At 35.4% G+C, this 20,280-nt stretch overlaps 1 protein-coding gene across 3 annotated transcripts; it reads right to left on the bottom strand.

Annotated features, from left to right (window-relative positions):
• Positions 1-10,724: 10,724 nt before the first annotated feature.
• LOC145574789 (histone-lysine N-methyltransferase ATXR4-like) lies at positions 10,725-19,330 on the bottom strand. Of its 3 annotated transcripts, XM_081632648.1 has the most exons (7): positions 18,936-19,330; positions 16,635-16,690; positions 15,427-15,541; positions 13,337-13,406; positions 12,530-13,238; positions 11,561-11,766; positions 10,725-11,437 (listed from the first exon to the last, which is right to left on the bottom strand). In XM_081632648.1, the coding sequence occupies exons 1-5, from the start codon at positions 19,305-19,307 to the stop codon at positions 12,997-12,999; spliced, it is 855 nt and encodes a 284-aa protein (XP_081488774.1). In that variant the 5' UTR covers positions 19,308-19,330; the 3' UTR covers positions 10,725-11,437; positions 11,561-11,766; positions 12,530-12,996. The 3 variants fall into 3 exon arrangements, with proteins under 3 accessions (XP_081488774.1, XP_081488773.1, XP_081488775.1); XM_081632647.1 differs by having other exon boundaries at positions 10,725-11,766; XM_081632649.1 differs by lacking the exon at positions 18,936-19,330 and adding an exon at positions 18,075-18,893 and having other exon boundaries at positions 10,725-11,766.
• Between the last annotated feature and the right edge of the window lie 950 nt (positions 19,331-20,280).

Raw genomic sequence — 20,280 nt, 5'->3', positions numbered from 1 at the left:
TTGAAATCACGCTTAATAAGATAATTAATAATTTGATTTTAGGCTAATATGATTTTAATTCAAGTGATCTCCAATAATAGACTTATTTGTGCATTAATAATCAACCAACATAGATTAAACATGTTTAGGATTAATATAATGATTGTATGTTAATTGCAAAGCGCACATGAATATGAGAAAAATAGAGTGGAGACCTATTTAGGGTAGGTTCGATCTCTTTTAGGTTGGATTTGTACCTTCATCCCCGAATATCCAGTCATGGTTCAGGACCACTATGGAGTTAGCGATCTCCGTGATCGTGAATGGTTTACAAGTTCCTAAAACTTGTTGGCGACTCTTTTGCTCTAGCTTCCTTCCCTTTGGACGCCACCATGCTTAAATACATGATCACAGTGGGGCTCAAAGTTGGGTGACTTGAAATATTCCCTACAGGTTGTAATGTAATAGTTGGTCCTATTATTTTATAAAACAGTATGGTGATTAGTACATTGTTTGTGTTTTATGATTAGTTTTGGTATAAGGTTGCAATGGAGTCAGTCAAGACCCTTAATGAAGAAGCCTATGAATACTTGGACAACATTCCCACCCAACATAGGTGTAGGCATGCCTTCACACCCAATTGCAGATCAAACATGTTATTGAACAACATGTGAGAGACCTTTAATGCAGTCATTAAGGATGCAAGGGACAAACCAATCCTCACCCAAATAGAATGGATGAGGAGGTACATGATGATAAGGAATAATGAAATATGGGAAGATGCTAAAATCATTACAAGCAACTTGACCCCCTATATGAGGCAAATTTTTTCAGAGAATGGAGTTTGTTTCAAGAAACTGTGTTATGCAAGCCTCCGGGGGAGATACCTATGAAGTGAATCTGAAGGATGACCAAGTGATATTTGACTTGGGTGAGGGAACTTGTACTTGTTATCACTGGAAACTCACTTGCTACCTATGTGTTCATGCTTATGCTTGTATAATGGACCAAAGAGTTGACATTGAGCAGTTTGTGCACCCATACTACAGCATGAACATTTATAGGAGAGCTTATGAACCCCTAATTTAGCTAATGCCTGGTCTTAAACACTAAGAGAGAGTGAATGTTAGAGAACTAATTCCACCAGCTTTTAAGGTACAGTCACGAAGACCTAAACAGAAGAAAAGGAAGTTGGAGTAGGGTGAGAGATCATTAAGAGGGACCCAACAACATCAGAACAAGCATAGGATGAATGAATGGGTATGGGCAATATGCAAAGACTTGCAAGGTGCCATTGGTGCCTGAAGCATCTGATCAAAGAACAGCAGGCAAACCTCCCTTAAACTCACCTTAGGTAGTGGACCAAAGGAAGAAGAAAAAGGAAATAGCTACAAGGAAGGTAATTAAAGATTGTACATAACTTATTTTGTCTTCTTTTTTGGTCAGTGCAATGGGCATTTATGTGACCTTTTTTTTGTACTTGATAGAGTGCTATAGGAGTAGGACCAAACAACATTGACAATAGGTCTTTTCCCCAAGTGAGGCCAAGGTTTGAACCTTAAAGTAAAAGGAAAGGTTCATAAGACCAGCCATTGTCACAACAAGACTCCCAAGGTGCAAGCCAAACAAGGACTCCCTCAAGTCAGCCAAATGCAACAAAGCACCGGTCATCCAAACTTGAGTGCAAACCAGCAGGCCAAAGCTTCAAACTTTTAAAAAGCCTAATCTTACTCATCACTCGGTGATTAATGTATAAACAATATTTTGTATGACAGCAGACAATAATTTAGGTACTTAAGTGTTAGTTATTGTAATGAACTAAGTTGTGGTGGTAGTTTTTGACCAATTGACTTGGTCTCACTCTTTTGTATGCCTCTTTCGTTATCAAACTATATGCAATCCATGGCTTTTTGTTCAAGATGAAATTATTGCAAAAAAGACTTGCTTATGGTATTGTCAAATTGCTTATTTAATTAAAACAGTCATTGCAAAACTTGGAAAAACATTAATAGCAAATGTGGATGAGATTCTGCCTACTTCAATCACATTACATAAAACCCAGTGCATCCATGTTCATTAAAACTTAGATAAGCAATTAGGAACCTACTGATAATACACCTTTACAGACGACCTACTTAAGCATTAAAGACATTGTTATAGCTGTAACAACAATATTAATAATAATAATAACAACCCAAAGCACAAAGTGCCGATCCCTGCCTCCTCTGCCCTGAACATCTCTGCTCATTCTATTTTTTTGTCAGAGTTGAGAGCCTTGCATTTCATCTTTAGATTTTCAAACTCATTCAGCAAGCACCTGATTTGGCCACTTAGATCTTCCACTTCCCTTTTGTAGTCACTAACTTCACCCTCTAACAACATCTTATCCAGCAATAAATTGTTGTTAACCTCTAATTTCCATGTTGTCCCATCAGCTTGATCAACCCATTCAAAGGCTTTACACCCCCTGCTTTCAGTCAATCACTAGTAGAAAAATACAATTGGGAAGCCCCAAACGGGAAGCGGTTATTGAATTCCGCTTCCAAAAACCCAAAACTGAAACATACAAATAGGAAACAATTGTAGGTGAACCGCTCCTAAATATTGTAATTGGAGGCAGTTTGAACATTAAACTACTTCCCATTTGCTAAAAAAACCCTAAATATTAAAACCCATCTCACACCTCCTTCTTTTCTCTCCTCTCTCCCCTCTCCCCTCATTTCTCACGCTCTCTGATGAGTGTCATTTCTGACACTATTTTATATATATGTTCCTTAGATTTTGGATAAGTTCCTTTAGCATTTTAGTGTTTTTATTTAGGTTTCTGATATTTTGTGGCTTGTTTCTCATTTGTGTGTTTTTATAGGTTATTGAGTGGTTTTAGAAGGTAAAAAGATCAACCAAATGAAGGTATCAATGCGGAGTGCAACTGGAAGTTCCAACCGAGGAACTTGAGAAACTAACGAAGATGAAAACAGCTTGCTGGGTTTGTTCGTCTAGGTTCACTGAATCCACGAATTTGGGAAAGTCTTGGGGAATAATTTACAAGATGTACATCTGTTGGAAAAGATATATTTTATTTAAAAGAAGATCTTATCAATTGGTTAAGATATGGAAGAGATATATTTTCACAATTTTATCTAATTACTTTCCTTATCTTTGAAATATTCCCAATTATCTCTTAGCCTATTTAAAGCCATGACATTATAGAGAAAGAGGAAGCCAGACACTGAAGAAGAGACGAGAGAGAAGGGAGGCTTCACTCCAAAACCCTTCTAGGGTTAGGAGTCGTTGGTCACTCTTCGTGATACATTGCAGCGAAGGAATTCGGAGTTGCCTGAGAGGAACTCAGATCCGAATCTGAGAAACTTGATGGGTTCTTGTTTCGTTTTCTTTTCTTATCTTTGTATTATGAGTCCTTAGCTTGTTATGCTCAGTAACTATTAGTTTGAAGCCATGTATTAAGTATTTGAGACGAGTATTGTTGGTTTTAATGATTAATGCTTTAGAGTATTCTTGAATTATTGTTTTGTTCATACGAATGATGATTTCTTATCAGTAGGTGTACAACTATTTGTTTGGGTCTTATTTCTTTTGCTAATTAATACTACTAAGTCCGTAATTGCTTGGGAACATTAATCGAGTAGCAAACAATTGTAGAGTAGGACGTTCCACTCTATTAATTGAAAAGTAATTCTTGATCGAGGCCAAATCACGTAAGTTCCGGAGTGTTGTGGTTGTCTTGGCCTGATGTTTTCCTAGTTCTTAATGCTGTCATCAGGTTAAATTCCTTGCTCGTAGTATAGGGGTTATCTGTTGGTTAGGGTTAGTGAAAGTCGTACGGGATCTAACCATTACTAAGGGAAAACAGAGGAACTTGTTCCATAAGTCAAGCTATTCTAAAGGGTTAAGTATTATGTCTGTGATTATACATTTGCATGGTGGATTTCTATATATAGTTGCTGAGTATCTCAAGTTCCTTATCTGTTCTTGCTGTTATTAGTTTAAGTTCCTAGTTGTTAGTTGATCTTTATCCTTAAACACTCCCCAATCATTTACTTCGTTGTTTTGAGTCTTTGTTAAGTGTCTTGGATCTTATTCTTAGTTATTTTCAAGCACATTCTTCGTGGGATCGACCCCTACTTCCGCTAATTACAAGTTAGTAGTCTTAGGGTAATTATTATTAATTTGTGTGCGTTTCGACACCGCATCACTCTCTCTCCTCTCATTTCTCAGTTTTCAGTTTCTCACGCTCTTTCTCCTCTCCTCTCCATTGTCACGCCTCAATTTGGAAGGGATACTAATGCGCGGTTAAATTCCTTAGAAAATATGATTGGACAATTAGCTAATCTTGTATGTGACCTAGGAACCGATAATTTTGATGATGCAACCTTGAATCCTAATGACCCTAGTGGTAACACGCTAAGTTTGGGGAAAAAGGGAGAGGAACTTATTGAGGTTGAGTCACTTAACTATGAGGAAGTTATGGAAGCGGAAATTGAAGTCAATGATTTTGTAATGCATGATTCTTTTGTTGACCAATCTTATGAGGAACTTGATGATTCGAATGGAAATTATGATATTAATTATTCCTTATTTGATGGCAAGGTCATTTGATTTATTTAAGGATGAAGTTTCTGAGCCTATTATTCAATTTTCTTCTATACTTATGATTCCATGTACGATTGAGTCTAGTTTTTCATATAAGCATGTTGTTCCTTTAGTTGAGTCTAATGTTGTTTCGTGTGTCCCTTACTTTTCTTTTTGTGAAAAGAAGGATGAGTGGATTAGCATGGAACCTTTTTATGATAAAATTGAATGGAATGAGAAGTTACATGCTAAATATGATGTGGATTACATACCTCGTGTTAAAATGAAAATTTTGCAGGTTTGTAATCTGAAGTTCCATTGGCCACTTACATCTACGGAGATGGCCTTAGCTGAAGCTGCTTATCAAGGAGCTGGAGTTTGATTGGAATTTGCTGGATGGTCAAGCCTATGACTTAAAATAAGGGCGCTTCTTGGGAGGCAACCCAAGGATGTTTCTTTTCCCTATCTTTTTATTGCTTTTTAGTCGTTTAATAAATCATGCTTTCTTATTTTTGTTTCTTTATCGCATGCCAAGTTCCTACATTGAGGACAATGTAGAGTTTAAGTGTGGGGGAGAGGAAAATGATAAGAGCATATGTGTTACTAGGGGTTACCACCTCTGAACTTCTTGGAAAGACTAACTCTTGGGAAAGACAATAAATTCTAATCTAATAGTTTTTATTAAACTGACATTTTTGAAGTTATGCACAAAAGATTTCTGTCTCTAGCAATTATGACAAATAAAGTGTTTTTGAAATTTGACTTGTAAGCAATTTGGAACACTACTTTGTTTGCTTAAGATGTGGTGATGTTGGGAAGGACCTTTGCTTATTTAATCCACCTAATTAGTATTTGGTGTTTTCTATGGTGACTTTTCAGTCCTCTTGGTTACTGGAGAATTACTTGACTTTCTTAAGAAACGAGGGAAAAATGGTTCAAACGAAAAAAAAATTGAAAAGTGGATTAGTAATCCAAAATGTGAGGAAATTGAACCATTATAAAAGAAGAAAAAGAGAGAAATTTTATCGGTTCCTAAGATAAAGGAACTAAGGAAAAGCAAATTAAAAAGCCTCAAAAGCACTGGCAAAAAGCAAAGTATCGAGTACTCCTTTGAGATCAATGGGTGGCAAGTGCAATGACATATGAAAGGAACGATCCATGTACTTAGATAAGTGCCTTTTGTACGAGAAAGCATCAAGGAATTAACTGAAAGACAATAATGGTCCAACTTGACTAACCTGATTCTATGGGCCAACACACTTGCACTAGAGCACCTAGATTGCTTATGAGTTAATTGTGTTATGATTTTGAAATTGCTAGAGTATGGGAGGAAGTTGTATGCATAGCTTGCTAATCTAACAAGTAACTTTGTGTTTGTTGTATAAAGCTTGCTAATCTAACAAAGTTTCGTTTTAAATTATTGTGGAGTACTTATGAGTCCATGTCAAGTAAAAGAGGTTTGGTGGTATATAGATTTATTTTCTGTGTGAGTGCTTTGCTCGAGGACGATCAAAGATCTAAGTGTGGGAGAATTTGATGAGTGTCATTTCTGACACTATTTTATATATATGTTCCTTAGATTTTGGATAAGCTCCTTTAGCATTTTAGTGTTTTTATTTAGGTTTCTGATATTTTGTGGCTTGTTTCTCATTTGTGTGTTTTTATAGGTTATTGAGTGGTTTTAGAAGGTAAAAAGATCAACCAAATGAAGGTATCAATGCGGAGTGCAACAGGAAGTTCCAACCGAGGAACTTGAGAAACTGACGGAGATGAAAACAGCTTGTTGGGCACGTTTTGTTCGTCTAGGTTCATTGAATCCACGAATTTGGGAAAGTCTTGGGGAATTATTTACAAAATCTACAGCTGTTGGAAAAGATATATTTTATTTAAAAGAAGATCTTATCAATTGGTTAAGATATGGAAGAGATATATTTTCACAATTTTATCTAATTACTTTCCTTATCTTTGAAATATTCCCAATTATCTCTTAGCCTATTTAAAGCCATGACATTATAGAGAAAGAGGAAGCCAGACACTGAAGAAGAGACGAGAGAGAAGGGAGGCTTCACTCCAAAACCCTTCTAGGGTTAGGAGTCGTTGGTCACTCTTCGTGATACATTGCAGCGAAGGAATTCGGAGTTGCCTGAGAGGAACTCAGATCCGAATCTGAGAAACTTGATGGGTTCTTGTTTCGTTTTCTTTTCTTATCTTTGTATTATGAGTCCTTAGCTTGTTATGCTCAGTAACTATTAGTTTGAAGCCATGTATTAAGTATTTGAGACGAGTATTGTTGGTTTTAATGATTAATGCTTTAGAGTATTCTTGAATTATTGTTTTGTTCATACGAATGATGATTTCTTATCAGTAGGTGTACAACTATTTGTTTGGGTCTTATTTCTTTTGCTAATTAATACTACTAAGTCCGTAATTGCTTGGGAACATTAATCGAGTAGCAAAAAATTGTAGAGGAGGACGTTCCACTCTATTAATTGAAAAGTAATTCTTGATCGAGGCCAAATCACGTAAGTTCCGGAGTGTTGTGGTTGTCTTGGCCTGATGTTTTCCTAGTTCTTAATGCTGTCATCAGGTTAAATTCCTTGCTCGTAGTATAGGGGTTATCTGTTGGTTAGGGTTAGTGAAAGTCCTACGGGATCTAACCATTACTAAGGGAAAACAGAGGAACTTGTTCCATAATTCAAGCTATTCTAAAGGGTTAAGTATTATGTCTGTGATTATACATTTGCATGGTGGATTTCTATATATAGTTGTTGAGTATCTCAAGTTCCTTATCTGTTCTTGCTGTTATTAGTTTAAGTTCCTAGTTGTTAGTTGATCTTTATCCTTAAACACCCCCCAATCATTTACTTCGTTGTTTTGAGTCTTTGTTAAGTGTCTTGGATCTTATTCTTAGTTATTTGCAAGCACATTCTTCGTGGGATCGACCCCTACTTCCGCTAATTACAAGTTAGTAGTCTTAGGGTAATTATTATTAATTTGTGTGCGTTTCGACACCGCATCACTCTCTCTCCTCTCATTTCTCAGTTTTCAGTTTCTCACGCTCTTTCTCCTCTCCTCTCCATTGTCACGCCTCACTTCTCTCTCCTCTCTCCCCTAACGTCCTCTTTCTTCTCTTATCTCCTTCTCTTTCTTCTCTCATCTCCTTTCCTCTCTCATCTCCTTTCCTCTCTCTTTTTATCACCGACAACAACCACTGACACCGAGAACCACCGAGCACCACTGAGCAGCCCACACCGAGTACCACCGAGCAGCCCACACCGATCAACCCAACGATCAACCAATTTTCAAATCTAAGTTTATGGTAAGAATTTCGATTTAGTTTTTTTTATCCTTCAAATTTCATCTTCTATATGAATTTCTGGGTTGTTAGATTATGTTTTGCTTTGAATCGGTTAGATTTATGTTTTTTTTTTGTAGTTTTTGAGTTGAAAATTGGTTAGATTTATGGTTTTTTTCCTTATTAGATAGTTCGTTTTTTTAATCTAGTTTTTTAAGTCGTTCGTGTTTTGATCTAAGTTTTTAGATCTTTCGTTTTTTGATCTAATTAATTTTTATTTTTTTATTTATTTTTTTATTTTTATGTTTGTCCATGTTTTCTTCAGATTGCGGTGGTGGCGTCAGTAGATTTTTTTTTTATTAAAATGTAATATTTTTTTTTGAAACAATATTAAAATGTAATATTACATCAAATTATTAATGGAAATATATATTTTTATACATATGTTAGTTGTTGTGTATTAATTTATGAGAAAAAAGCAATTTTTTTTTAATTTTTAAAGGCATAATGGGAAGTGATTCAAGCATTCAACCGCTCCCCATTCCCTTCAAATGGGAAGCGGTTCGAACCGCTTCCCATTTAAAAGGACAATGGGAAGCCCCCAAGGCCAAGCGGTTCAAAATCGCTTGCCATTAGGGGTTTTGAACCGCTTCCCAATTGTATTTTTCTACTAGTGAATGGATCATAAAACTTAAACATTCTGAATTTTCTCCCAGGATTCTCCCTTGTCCAATTGGTTAGCTTCGCAAATGGAACACCACATTGACACTTCTTCTCTTTTGAAGGAGATGAGCTAATGAAAGACATGACTTGCATCAATATGTGTAGGCGTCGTTTGAAGTGCGCCTACGTTAAGCAAGTGTGGATATGTTTGGCACTCATAGGAAGTGGAAATTGATGTATACGATTAGGAACAAATAAAGTAGGGAGCCACCAACAAGTTTTTTAGGAACTTGTAAACCGTTCACGGATCATAATAGGCAACCACGAATATAGGGACAACGATAGACAACAACAATTGACTCGTGAAGGTTACACCTCATTCATAATCCATGAGATTACTAACTCCATATGGTTCTGAACCACGAAAGGAGGATCAGGGATGATGGTACGAAGTGACTCAAGTGAGTCATGGAGTCACATTCGCCCGTATTGGCCTCTACTCGATTCTTATAGTGAAAAGTATTTTCTGCGATCTCAAAGGCATACAAACAAAGATTCAATTCGCTCCAAACTATTATTATGCTAAATTGGTTGAAGATTCATGCAACATATAATTCTAAAATATTATGATCACTTCGATTAAGTAACAAGATTAAAAAGGAACCTAAACCGATCGTCCAAATTATCTTATTAAGCGTGATTTTCAATTACATATTCCCTTCAACATACAATATGGTGATCATAATAACAATAAAATCAACATTAATATTGGAAGCAATTCAACAATAAATTGTTAGTCAAATTAAATATAAAAAAACTTAATCATGATACTAACAACAAGAATAAAAATAAGAGTAATTAAGTGATTAATTACTCACTTTCCGTGTTTCCTTGAATTGCTACATTATGAATAAACTGTTAGTAACTTCAATAAATAATAAATTAAATTGAAATAATTAAATTAAATAAAAAGTAGAGTTGATTTGGTCTAAACCCTCAGTCAATTCTACCTTTCACGCCTTGGTTTAAGTATAGAACTTCGGGTGTTGTATACTTGTATGGATTCCTTAGAGTGCTTAAGGAAGGAATGAAGGAAAAATAGGGTGCTAGGGTTTAGGATAAAGAGGGAGAAGAGAATGATTTTTGGTGTAACAAGAGAGAGAATGATTTTTGGTGCCCCGAACTACAGAAACGAGGGCGGTATTTATAGAGGAAATGAACAGGGGATTCCACGAAACCCTAGAAGAGATAAGAGCCGCGTAAAAACCCTAATTGGGCACCGTGTCATGGTGTGTGTATTGTGACACAGTATTGGGCACCGTGACACGGTGTTGTACACCGTGGCACGGTATAGTACACCGTGTCGTGGTGTACAATTCCGCCGAAAATGCGTCCAAATTTATTTTAGCGCGTGAGAAAAAACGCGGAATAGACACGGGAAAGCACAATGACACGGTGAAGAATACCGTGTCACGGTACAAGGCACCGTGACACGTTAGCTTGTACCGTAACGCGGTGCTTAACCTGTTGCTCGGTAATTCTAGTTTTTTACGCGTTTTTAAAACTATGATAACTTTTGATCCGTCACTTGGAATAAGACATATAATATATTGTTGGAAAGCATATTAAGTCTACTTTTCAACCCAATTGGAATCAGGTTAAAATCATTTGTAGATTTCAGATATGGCCGTTATAGTTAAAGGGTGTCGATTTTGGGCCGAGTTTAGTGTTTTGCTTATATCTCCTTCGTTTTAAATCGGAATTGGGATTATGATATATCTTTGGAAAGATTTTTGAAAGGACTATCCAACAAAAAATAATTGGATCAAAATTATAGGGCTACAAAATCAGTTTCTCTCGGTTTTGTGATGTGGACACGAAGTGGAAAGTAAGTTATGGTTTAGTAAAATAGGCTAATAATTGAGTTGGTTTATGAAATGTATTGAATGGAAATATGGATTAAGCACTCCAAAGGTTAAATACTCAACCCAACCAATAATGGCGGTACAAGGTTATTCATCATCGGGTTTGGTTTGGGGAGACATTTTTAGGTGTCTACAATATGACATACAAAATAAACCTCAATCCAATTGACCTTTAATAAATATGGAATTATAGATTGAGTCCCAACTTCAAAAACCCCCAATTCAGAATTGGGATGAACCCTAATTTTAAAATTGGAATAATTTGGGGGTAATTCAAACAATTAAACCACGAATTACACATCAATTACATGTTGATTCGAGTACAACGTGGAATTAATTACAAATAACCTTTCACATTTCCATCGATTAGCATATTAATTCAGATCAAAGTTATGTGTACATACCTTATTTCAGCTCTCCCCACCAACAAATCTAATTATTCTTCTTGTTCGTCTTCGTCTTGTTCAAGTTCATCAATTAATTGAATTGATTGAGAACTAGTAGAATCCGATGTTCCTTCATAGTCATCGTTTTTTGCATAAGTACGATCTTGGCAGCGAGTTTCGGTATCCAACCAATCCTTCAAAAAAACACACATTTCAAGTGTTTTGGGTTTTAGCCTTGTTCTTCTATCGTCTAAAACCCTTCCCGACGGACTAAAAGCTCTTTCGGAGGCTGGATAGCAAAAATATCACGAGCCATTGCCGCCAAAATTGGAAGTTTCGTGCTTTGTCTTTTCTACCAATCAAGGATGTCGAGGCCGTACTTCTCTTCGTCGTCCATGCCTTTCATGAAGTCGTAACTTAATTACATTTGTAACTCCGAAACATCACTTTGTGTTCTCCTAGATGATGAATCACTACCTGAAAACTTAGACATCATGTTAACAGCTTGTGCAAATAAACCTTTGGCCCATTTACTTACGTTTTTGGATGATTGAGAAGGAGCAAATCGAGACACGGTTCCATATTTAGATTCATAAACCCTATATACGGTGAAAAATTCATTAGTCACATCAACATCATCTTCAAAATTCATGTTTGTAAAATAAATATCAAATAATAAATATGTGTGATCCATAGTTGGAGAATGAAGGGTAGACACACACCATTGCTACCTTCCCTTTCCTCACTATTGGAGCGGCTACAACTTGGGCAGTTCCTTAAGAGCCTTTGATTGCAGGAGACATCATTCTGTAGAGATCCCACCACCCCAACCTAGAAGAGCTAAAACATCCGCCATGCCCGATGACCCAATCACATAGCAGGTTCTTCCTCTCCTTTCAATTTGGACGCCGTTTTTCATAACATGAGCCTGATGCAACAACTTGAATATCAAAGCCATGTAGCACAACAATCTTACCAACACCAAGTTGAGAAGGGTGATTTTCACCAATCCCCCTTTCCTCAACTACCCCAATCCGGTGCCGGTTTGACACAACAATCAACCCACCTATCCCTATTAGCAAGGATTTTATAGCTTAAGAGCTACACTATTCCTTTCGTAACTTCTATTACATGAGAGTTAGCTCAATTAAAATGATGAAGTTCAAAACGGAAACTCTTCTTTTCCTAACTTCTATCACATGAGAGTTAGCCTTCAATTTCAATATACTGGGTCCAAAGGATATAAAGAGTTGGAAGTCATTTAACATTATTGTTATTCAAGAAAAACGATGAAAGATGATAGGCTTTTGTCCACTTACAAAGTAACCAGTTGTTAGCATTATACATATTAGATTGATTTTTAACTCTTAGTTAACCCGTCTTATCTTCTATCACTTTCTTCGAGGAATTTCTTGTTTTAAATGCAAAGTCCAAGTACTATAATATATGTAGTATTCTATTATAATGATCATTATTTGAGATACACTATACACCTAATGTATAACATTTATGATGGGACTTTAATGTACAATTTTTTTTCAATCTCTAGATCAATTATTATACTATGGCCTATTACAGATTGTATTAGGAAGCCTATGTATGTATCTTTTGAACTATGGCTAACTAATAATCAGTAGTACCAAGATAAGCCATCAAATCGCAATTCTAATGCATGCAACAATAAGACATACCTTCTTCTATGTCACGAAGTGCTTTCAGCCTTGCATGAACAGAGTCCATCCATATAATATGCACGTTAGGATCTGAAAGAAAAACCACTTTCCATCAATGCTAAGTATGACAAAAGTGAACAATTTACACAATGCTCCATTAGATGTGACGTCCATGACCAAGCTTGTGTTCAGTTTTTTACTTTTGGACTAAGTAGATTAGGGGCCTAGGGGGTATCATTTGAGTCTTTCATGGAAGATATAGGCGATAATTTAAGGCATATAATCTTTAAAAAAAAAATTGAGCTCCAGCCTATGCTACTTGGACTCAAGATTTTTTACTTGTCCAAGTTTTAGAATCAGCCTGTCAAAGTTTCCACGTTTTTGGTCCAAAATCAAGCATTAAGTGTCTACATCCTTGTCAAAGATACAAGGATCAGACACGTACCGTTGACAAAATAGAAGAGTCCAAATAACATAAGAAACTGTTATGTACATGGGTCAAGAATACTTGAGCACTCGTACACAAATCTTGAATTAAGATAGGAGAACTCGCCACAATCATGATTGTAGAATGAAGGAAGGATATAAACAGCATTCCCAACTCCAGCTTCTACTGATGCTGCTGCCAGTGCATGGAGATCATCATATGACCCAGCAACCATTTCAATTCGAAATGCATTAATACGTACACGAGCCAATACATCAGCATACCACTGCTCTGACAAAACTGGTATTGTCAAAGGATCACCAGCTACTCCATGGATATTTCATTGAATGTTAAACGTATTGCTGATAGTATGCAAGTAACTCAAACGAAGAGGATACAATTTAAATTTTCCTTCGTTATATTTAATCCTTCGATAGCACTCCTAAGCATGCTATATTCCACTTCAATCTGAAAACATAAACATCAATAAGCAACCTACTTTTGTTGTATAACCTGTTGGAGATTTGGTGTAAGCATTCTCATCACATAGCAGTGATAGCACACTGACTAGTTAGGACTACCCACCAAAAATGAACAAAAACAATTGAAAAATATTAGCAAGTTATACAGAATTAAAAGTTATGGTTCTAATATTGAACCGTAGAAGTGCAACAGCAGCTATTGTCTCTAAAAAGAATTGAAGATGAAATTTGTTTGACAACCATCAGCTGCTAATTGCTAGCACAATATCTTGGCAGTTGACCATCATATCTAGGCATGAAGAATTATCATTGGCAACACACCAACACAGCAATTTTCAAAAGCTTGCATTGAACACATGGACTCCAAAAGTCAAAGTAGCGTCAAGAAATATTGATACTTTAATCATCCATAATTCAGAGTTTTATGATAGATTTTGCATATAACATAAATATCGGACAACTGTTATTTATATCTTAGTATTATATAGTGGCAGTCGACACGGCCATGACAAGCCTTATGATGTGTATGGTGTTCTTTGTTCATATTAAACTCTAGCTCTGATCATGTTGTCATTATTCAACCTGAATCTACTAAACATCCCTATTGTAGGTAATTGAGCAATTAATATATCACTTGATAACTAAAATAGCCACATTTGAAGCCATAGCTAGTTCATTCTTCATTAGAGATCTACCAAAAATAGTTAATGCAAAAAGCTGGTAGCATGAAAAGCAAGTGCATCAACTTATAAAGCAACTAAAGTGCCTTTAGGTTATTTCAGGAGTATGATCATTAATTTACAAAGTATAGATGAAGCATTTTATAGAAGATAATAGGACAAATAATATATATGGTAGTAGTAGGTGACTCATGGCAAATACTACGTATGTTACTACGTTTTTTTTTTTTTTTTGAAGCTTGAGATGTAATTTTTATTTCAATCAATCCTCAATGTATCTAATAAAATAGTTATGGATATGATATTTTTCACCTTATTTTACGAGCTTTTTACCCGTTCATATTATAATCGGCCAAATAAAATCAAACCAGAAGATACCACCTTTTTTATTTATGTTTGTGGGAATATTATACTCCCTCTGCCCCTATGACCGTACACTCGTACATGCTTTCAGGCAATATCATTAATTTCTTCTTAACCCCTCCACCCCCCCCCCCCCCCCCCTTTTTTTTTTTACTGCGTGAAATGTGTGACAGTTATTAAATGGTTTAATTAAACTTTCAATTTTTATTATAGACGGTGGGTAGTGGGGTATTATTTTTATTATAGTTTTTGAGACATTATATTTTTTATGCAAATTAAGAGTCTTTTTTATTACTAGTATATTTAAAAGGTGGTGGGTTTATTTTTTTTTTTTTAATTGGGTTTTATTTATTGATTTTAATTTATAAATTAACGTTAGTGGATAGGGTGTCCAAAGTTGCGCCAACTTTGCTCATATGCGATAGTTTACTTCACCTTGTGAATAACTTTATATATGCCCAATAATTTACCTGCAAAATGTGAACTGATAATACTTTCTTTTTCTTATGAACCTCGGATCTTGTTGGAGAAATTTTCAAATGGTGGAAGATGATTATGACATATAAGTGCTATTTTTCACAAAGAAGAGCAAAGTCGTCTTACTAGTTTATCAGGGAGAGCAGGGAGCAAGCTAGTGCTAATCAAGAAAAGCCATGACATTTCACATAGAATAGATGACACTACATGGTGCGGAATTGTTGAAACACTAGAATTGTGTGAAAAATTGTCACAAAGCTGAAACAGAAAGTTGTGTTTGCAAATTGATCATCTAAATCCATACCGCACATGCATATTACACATGATTCAAACAATGCTTAAAAAGTATTTGTTCACAACACCAAGTAACCTTGCGCCCAACTGCTATCGAAGTCAACAAGATACTGAAAACATGGCAAATTTACATACTACAAATGTTCACATTCTAATTTTCAGCAAGCTTAAAAAAGATAGTCATAGAATCACCTTGGGTAGTATATGAGCAGGTTGAAGTATATGAATGCAGTCCGCAGATGCTGCACCAACTATTACCATACATGCTAACCGCTTTACCAAAAGTGGATACTTCAATCCCAAATTTCTTCAAAATCAACAAAATGCAAGTGATACATTGTCAGCCATTGATATAGATGTCAAAGGAAAAATCGCCTTAATTAATTGAAAAAAATGAATACGTTAAATCGTGACAGATATTTGTCAATGAAAGAGATAATACAAGTTCCTGGGGCTCCATGATTTCTTTAATAGCTATTTATATTTGAGGAAAAACTTTATGTTGATTGGGGTACATCTTTCCTTCTTGAGTGTGAGCATTGCTTTTTTAGTTTGCTCCAGCTTAGAGTGTAGATTGTTCCTTTCACCCAGAAATTTTCAATTCATGACAGATCATATGTTAGCTCATGCACTCATCTCATGTCCCTGTCAGGTTTCATTATGGAGAAATAACTAAGGAAGTAAGGAGTCAGAAGTTGCTATACCTATTGACATATTCTCCACAACTAATGCTTTTATGGAACTTGCATAAAGAATGAATAATTATCAGGAGATACATCTAATTCTTCCAATGTGACTAAGGAACCTTAATCCTGTCATATATATGCTCTTGATTTATTTGGATTGATATACGCTCCAGAGCTTATGCTTTAATCGCAAATGTAAGCTTAGGAGGACTTTACATCTAAGTCTCTTCAAATGACTGTTCTTATCACCCTAGCTTATATGCGCTCAATTTGCACAATATCCTAGGTTGATGTCTCAAATTATTTTTGGGTGGATGAATCCATGAATTTGAGTTCTTATCGTTCAGGTGCAGCCTAGGGTATATATCTCTTGTGCAGATTTGTGGCTTTCTATTAGGTTAATTGCTTCTTTAATGCATTGCTCTTGCTTGAGTGGGTTGTAATGGGTTCAACGACAAAGCTACGACTATTTCTGATTCATATCTAAGTTTTCGGTATATATATTACCTAGTTACATACTTACATCAATTGTCCATCTCCTTAAAAGTACTGCATTCATGAATTGTTAATAATTAGTATTCTGTTTAACATTGCTTGCAGGAGTAGTTTATTTATTCATCTGTTAATGGTTAAAGGAAGAAATAGAAAATTAAAAAACAAAAAAAAAGTGCATCAGTATGTAATCTTAATTATGAACTGAAAAATCTCACATACCTGCAGTACTTGTGGTAATCGGACCAATCTGCCTTCTTCTCTAGTTCATAATATGCCTGCGAATAATTAGAAGCATAGCTCAAAATCTCAATGACAGAAAATAGAGGAGGGAACGCCCCCCCCCCCCTCCCCGGTGCATATATGTTTCATAATTTCTTCCAGCGAAAAATATCAACTACAGTACATTCAATCGATTGAATAATTGTAGCAACTAAAAACCTCTCAACAGATATCAACTAGTTTAGCAAGTAAAACTATAATGGCTGCGCAAAGACTGTCATAACAATCATGTTTTGTATCATCAACCCATGTGCTTCCTAGCTAGTAATCAATATAATTTGTAGTTGATTACTCTTCCGAAAAGCCTTGAGAAATAGCTGGGCCAATGTATGAAAAGGCAATATAATTATACTGTATCATCAAAATCGCCTCCCCTAGACCACAAAAGGCGCATGACCCCTAACGCCTTGCACCTCAGCGCCTAGGCATTGCCTTTTTAAACAATGAGCTGCCCAAAGGAAAAGCAAAGCAAAATGCTACCAGTACCAGCAGTTGCTATTCAGACTTTTGAAACATCTATTCACTTACTACTCCCTCCGTCCCTAAATTACATTCCTACAGGAGATAGGCTCAAGTTCCATTTCGATAATCTAAGTACAATTGTACAAGCCAATCATCCATTGTTTCGCTTCGCTAAAGCCCGACTTATGAGGTTTATACGATTTATTTCACACTATAATCTTTTGCAATCTTCAACCATTTCCATACCTCGAATACCCCCATTATACAAATCAACCTAACAGAAATGACAACTGCATCTCCCAGTTTCAAATTCGAAGAAACCAAACATCAAACACTTGGCGTGCATCATATTTTTTCAAAAAAATAAAAAAAATAAAAAATAAAAAAAATAAAAAAAAACCTCCATATCTAATTTCTCTCCATATAGCATATACTCCGTAATAAAAACAACCGCACAATTAACATAAGCAAAACAAGTATTCTAAATTATCTAACCAACTTTTCAATATTGAACCCATAAATTATTTTCTAAAATTGCAAATTAACGTTGTCATACCTTAATTGAAACGTTAATCATTAACCCGTGATTTTGTTATAAATCTGTCAATGCTTATAATTGTCTAACAAAAATTTCAACATTAATTCATGGGAGAGTCTACGGTACATGACATACATTGCTATGTACTACTAACGATATGTACTGCTATGTACTACTAAATTATATATATATTACAAATTAAAATAAAAATTTCATTAAAAAAAAAAATCAAATCAAAAGTCAGATTCATTCTCCTCTCGCATCCTTTTTTTCTCTATTATTGAAGCAAAATATAATTAGAAGGAACAAAATCACTCAATATAAATTGAAGATTCAATTGAGGTGACTAATTTGATTTTTGTCAATTTTAATCCCCTTACTTCCACCCTCATCTTCAGTCAGCCATACTAGTGACCAGACCCGACCCTGATCCAAACCTTGACCACCCCGCGCCCCGAACCCTTCGACCTTGACCACCATGCGCTGGAACCATCTGACCTCGACCACTGGGAATTTGGGGGTTTTGATTTTGGAGCTTTGGACGGCTGGGGGAAGATTGGGCGCCAGTGGAGAAGCTTTACCGGACGCCGGCGGCGAAGGGGGAGGGTGAAAGGTTGGCTGACTGGTGGGGGTTGTGGTGTGGGGTGGCTGGTTGGTGGTTGTGTTTTTTTTTTTTTTTTTTTGAAGTGTTAAATCTAACTATAGTTAATTTTAATTAACTATTTTATCATATTTTTGGCAATTAGAAAAGGAAAAAAGAATATAAATCTAAAAAAAAAAAAGAAAAAAAAAACTAAGTGTTGGTATTCAAATTAAATAATATGTCCAAAAAAATAAAAAAAATGTCCGTTCAAAAAAATTAGATTTATAAAAGAATCGATCATGGTACCTTAAAGTAATAAAAGAAAACACTCCACCAACTTAGCTAGATTTGAAATTTGTTTAAAAATACAAAAATTAAATATTTAATAATTAAAATTAGTGGTACATAACGGTACATTACTTTAGTAGTACATAGCAGTACATGTCATTTACTGTAGAATTTTCGTTAATTCATAATTTAATTTTCCAAACAGAAATTAACAACCCTAATTTAATCAATGAATCATCATAACACCGATAAACACGTAATTTTGTCATAAAATCATTAACGCTTATAATTAGACCGTAGAAGTATAGAACTGCATAAATCAAAACCGAAAAAAACTAAAAATCACAAACTAAAATTGGAATTTAATTACCTTAGCTTCTTGACGACATTCTTCGGAACAAAATACATCAACCCGATTTTGAGAATCGTTACTGAAGTTTAATTTTTTAAGGCAAAGGTAACAAACGCAATCGATTTTGGAGAGAGAAGGGTGAGAAACAACTGGTTTTGCAGTATGAATTAGTTCAGCAGCTTCGATTCTTCGAGTTGCGAAAACTCCTCGACCAGCTGACTCGGTGATGTCAACTCGGATTGGTGGAGGTCCGGGTCGACTCGGTGGATCTCCGACATGGTTAGTTGTTGTTGTTGAGATAGTGGAGATGGAGGATTTCAAAAGTGGGTTTGATGGTGAAAGTAATTTTTTGAATTGAGGAGAAAGATAACGGCTAGTTATGAACAACATTAGGGGAAATTTTCAGCAATGCTTGGGTGTAGTTCAGATTTTTGTCGTCTTTTTTATACGTGGACGAGGGGTGAGCAAAAATTGAGGGTACCCAGTTATGAAACGGATCCAGTTTAAACCCAGCGTGTTTGGACCTGAAACTGGTTCAACTGGGTCCGGCTCCGGATTTAGTTCCAAAATTTTGGACCCGGTTAGAACCAGTTTCAATTCTGGATTCAGAAATTTTGGACCCGGTACCAGATAACTGGTTACTACTTATCCCCTTCGTTTTTTTTTTTTTAAATGCATCACTTTGATTTTGCACTATTCATATACATGGTTGACTTGATTTTTTCAACTCTATAAAATAGATAAATGTTATTATATAATATATCATTAGATTCGTCATAATGTCTAGTTTCATAATATAATTTTGTTATAATTTTTACTAATTAACAATTAAAAATATTAATGGTCAAAGTTGCGTCTCGACAAATGTGTCAGTCAAACTGATACAAATAAAAGAAAGCAGAGGGAGTGATACGTACAAGAGATAGCTTTGTGTTCTAAACTTCTAACAGCCTAAAAGACAAAGCCCAATATAAATCATGCACCTTATATAAATAGTCTAATTACCAAACCCTAAAATATCTAATTTCTTATTCTTTCACAGCCACCAAATACTCCATTTCACTGATACTTTAACCCCTTCACCACATTAATTCAGTTCATCAAAAAAAAAAAAAAAAAAAAAAAAATTACATGATCCACCTACATCGGCTCTTCGACGATTCAACCTCCATACTCTATAGTTTCATGAATATCGCAACCTAAATCACCGACATACAAGGGATCTGCAACGTTCTTGGGTTGTTGATGCATTGGTTTCTTCAATTGTGTAGTTATTTAATTTTTTTTTTTCAGATTTAGAATAAGGAGAGACAAAAGAGTTATTTAAAGAGATGAAAAAGTATAAGATAGTTTTTTATTAAAA

The sequence above is a fragment of the Chenopodium album genome, chromosome 13, assembly GCF_948465745.1.
Source record: "Chenopodium album chromosome 13, dcCheAlbu1.1, whole genome shotgun sequence".
Taxonomy (NCBI): domain Eukaryota; kingdom Viridiplantae; phylum Streptophyta; class Magnoliopsida; order Caryophyllales; family Amaranthaceae; genus Chenopodium; species Chenopodium album.
This window is presented reverse-complemented; position numbering and strand designations above follow the sequence as displayed.

Coding starts and splice junctions, on each gene's coding strand:
- LOC145574789 (XM_081632647.1), bottom strand. CDS start 19,307: ATGTTGTTCATAACTAGCCGTTATCTTTCTCCTCAATTCAAAAAATTA. Junction 16,691..18,935: donor AATGTCGTCAAGAAGCTAAG/GTAATTAAATTC, acceptor AATTATTCGCAG/GCATATTATGAACTAGAGAA. Junction 13,239..13,336: donor AACGAAGGAAAATTTAAATT/GTATCCTCTTCG, acceptor TGACAATACCAG/TTTTGTCAGAGCAGTGGTAT.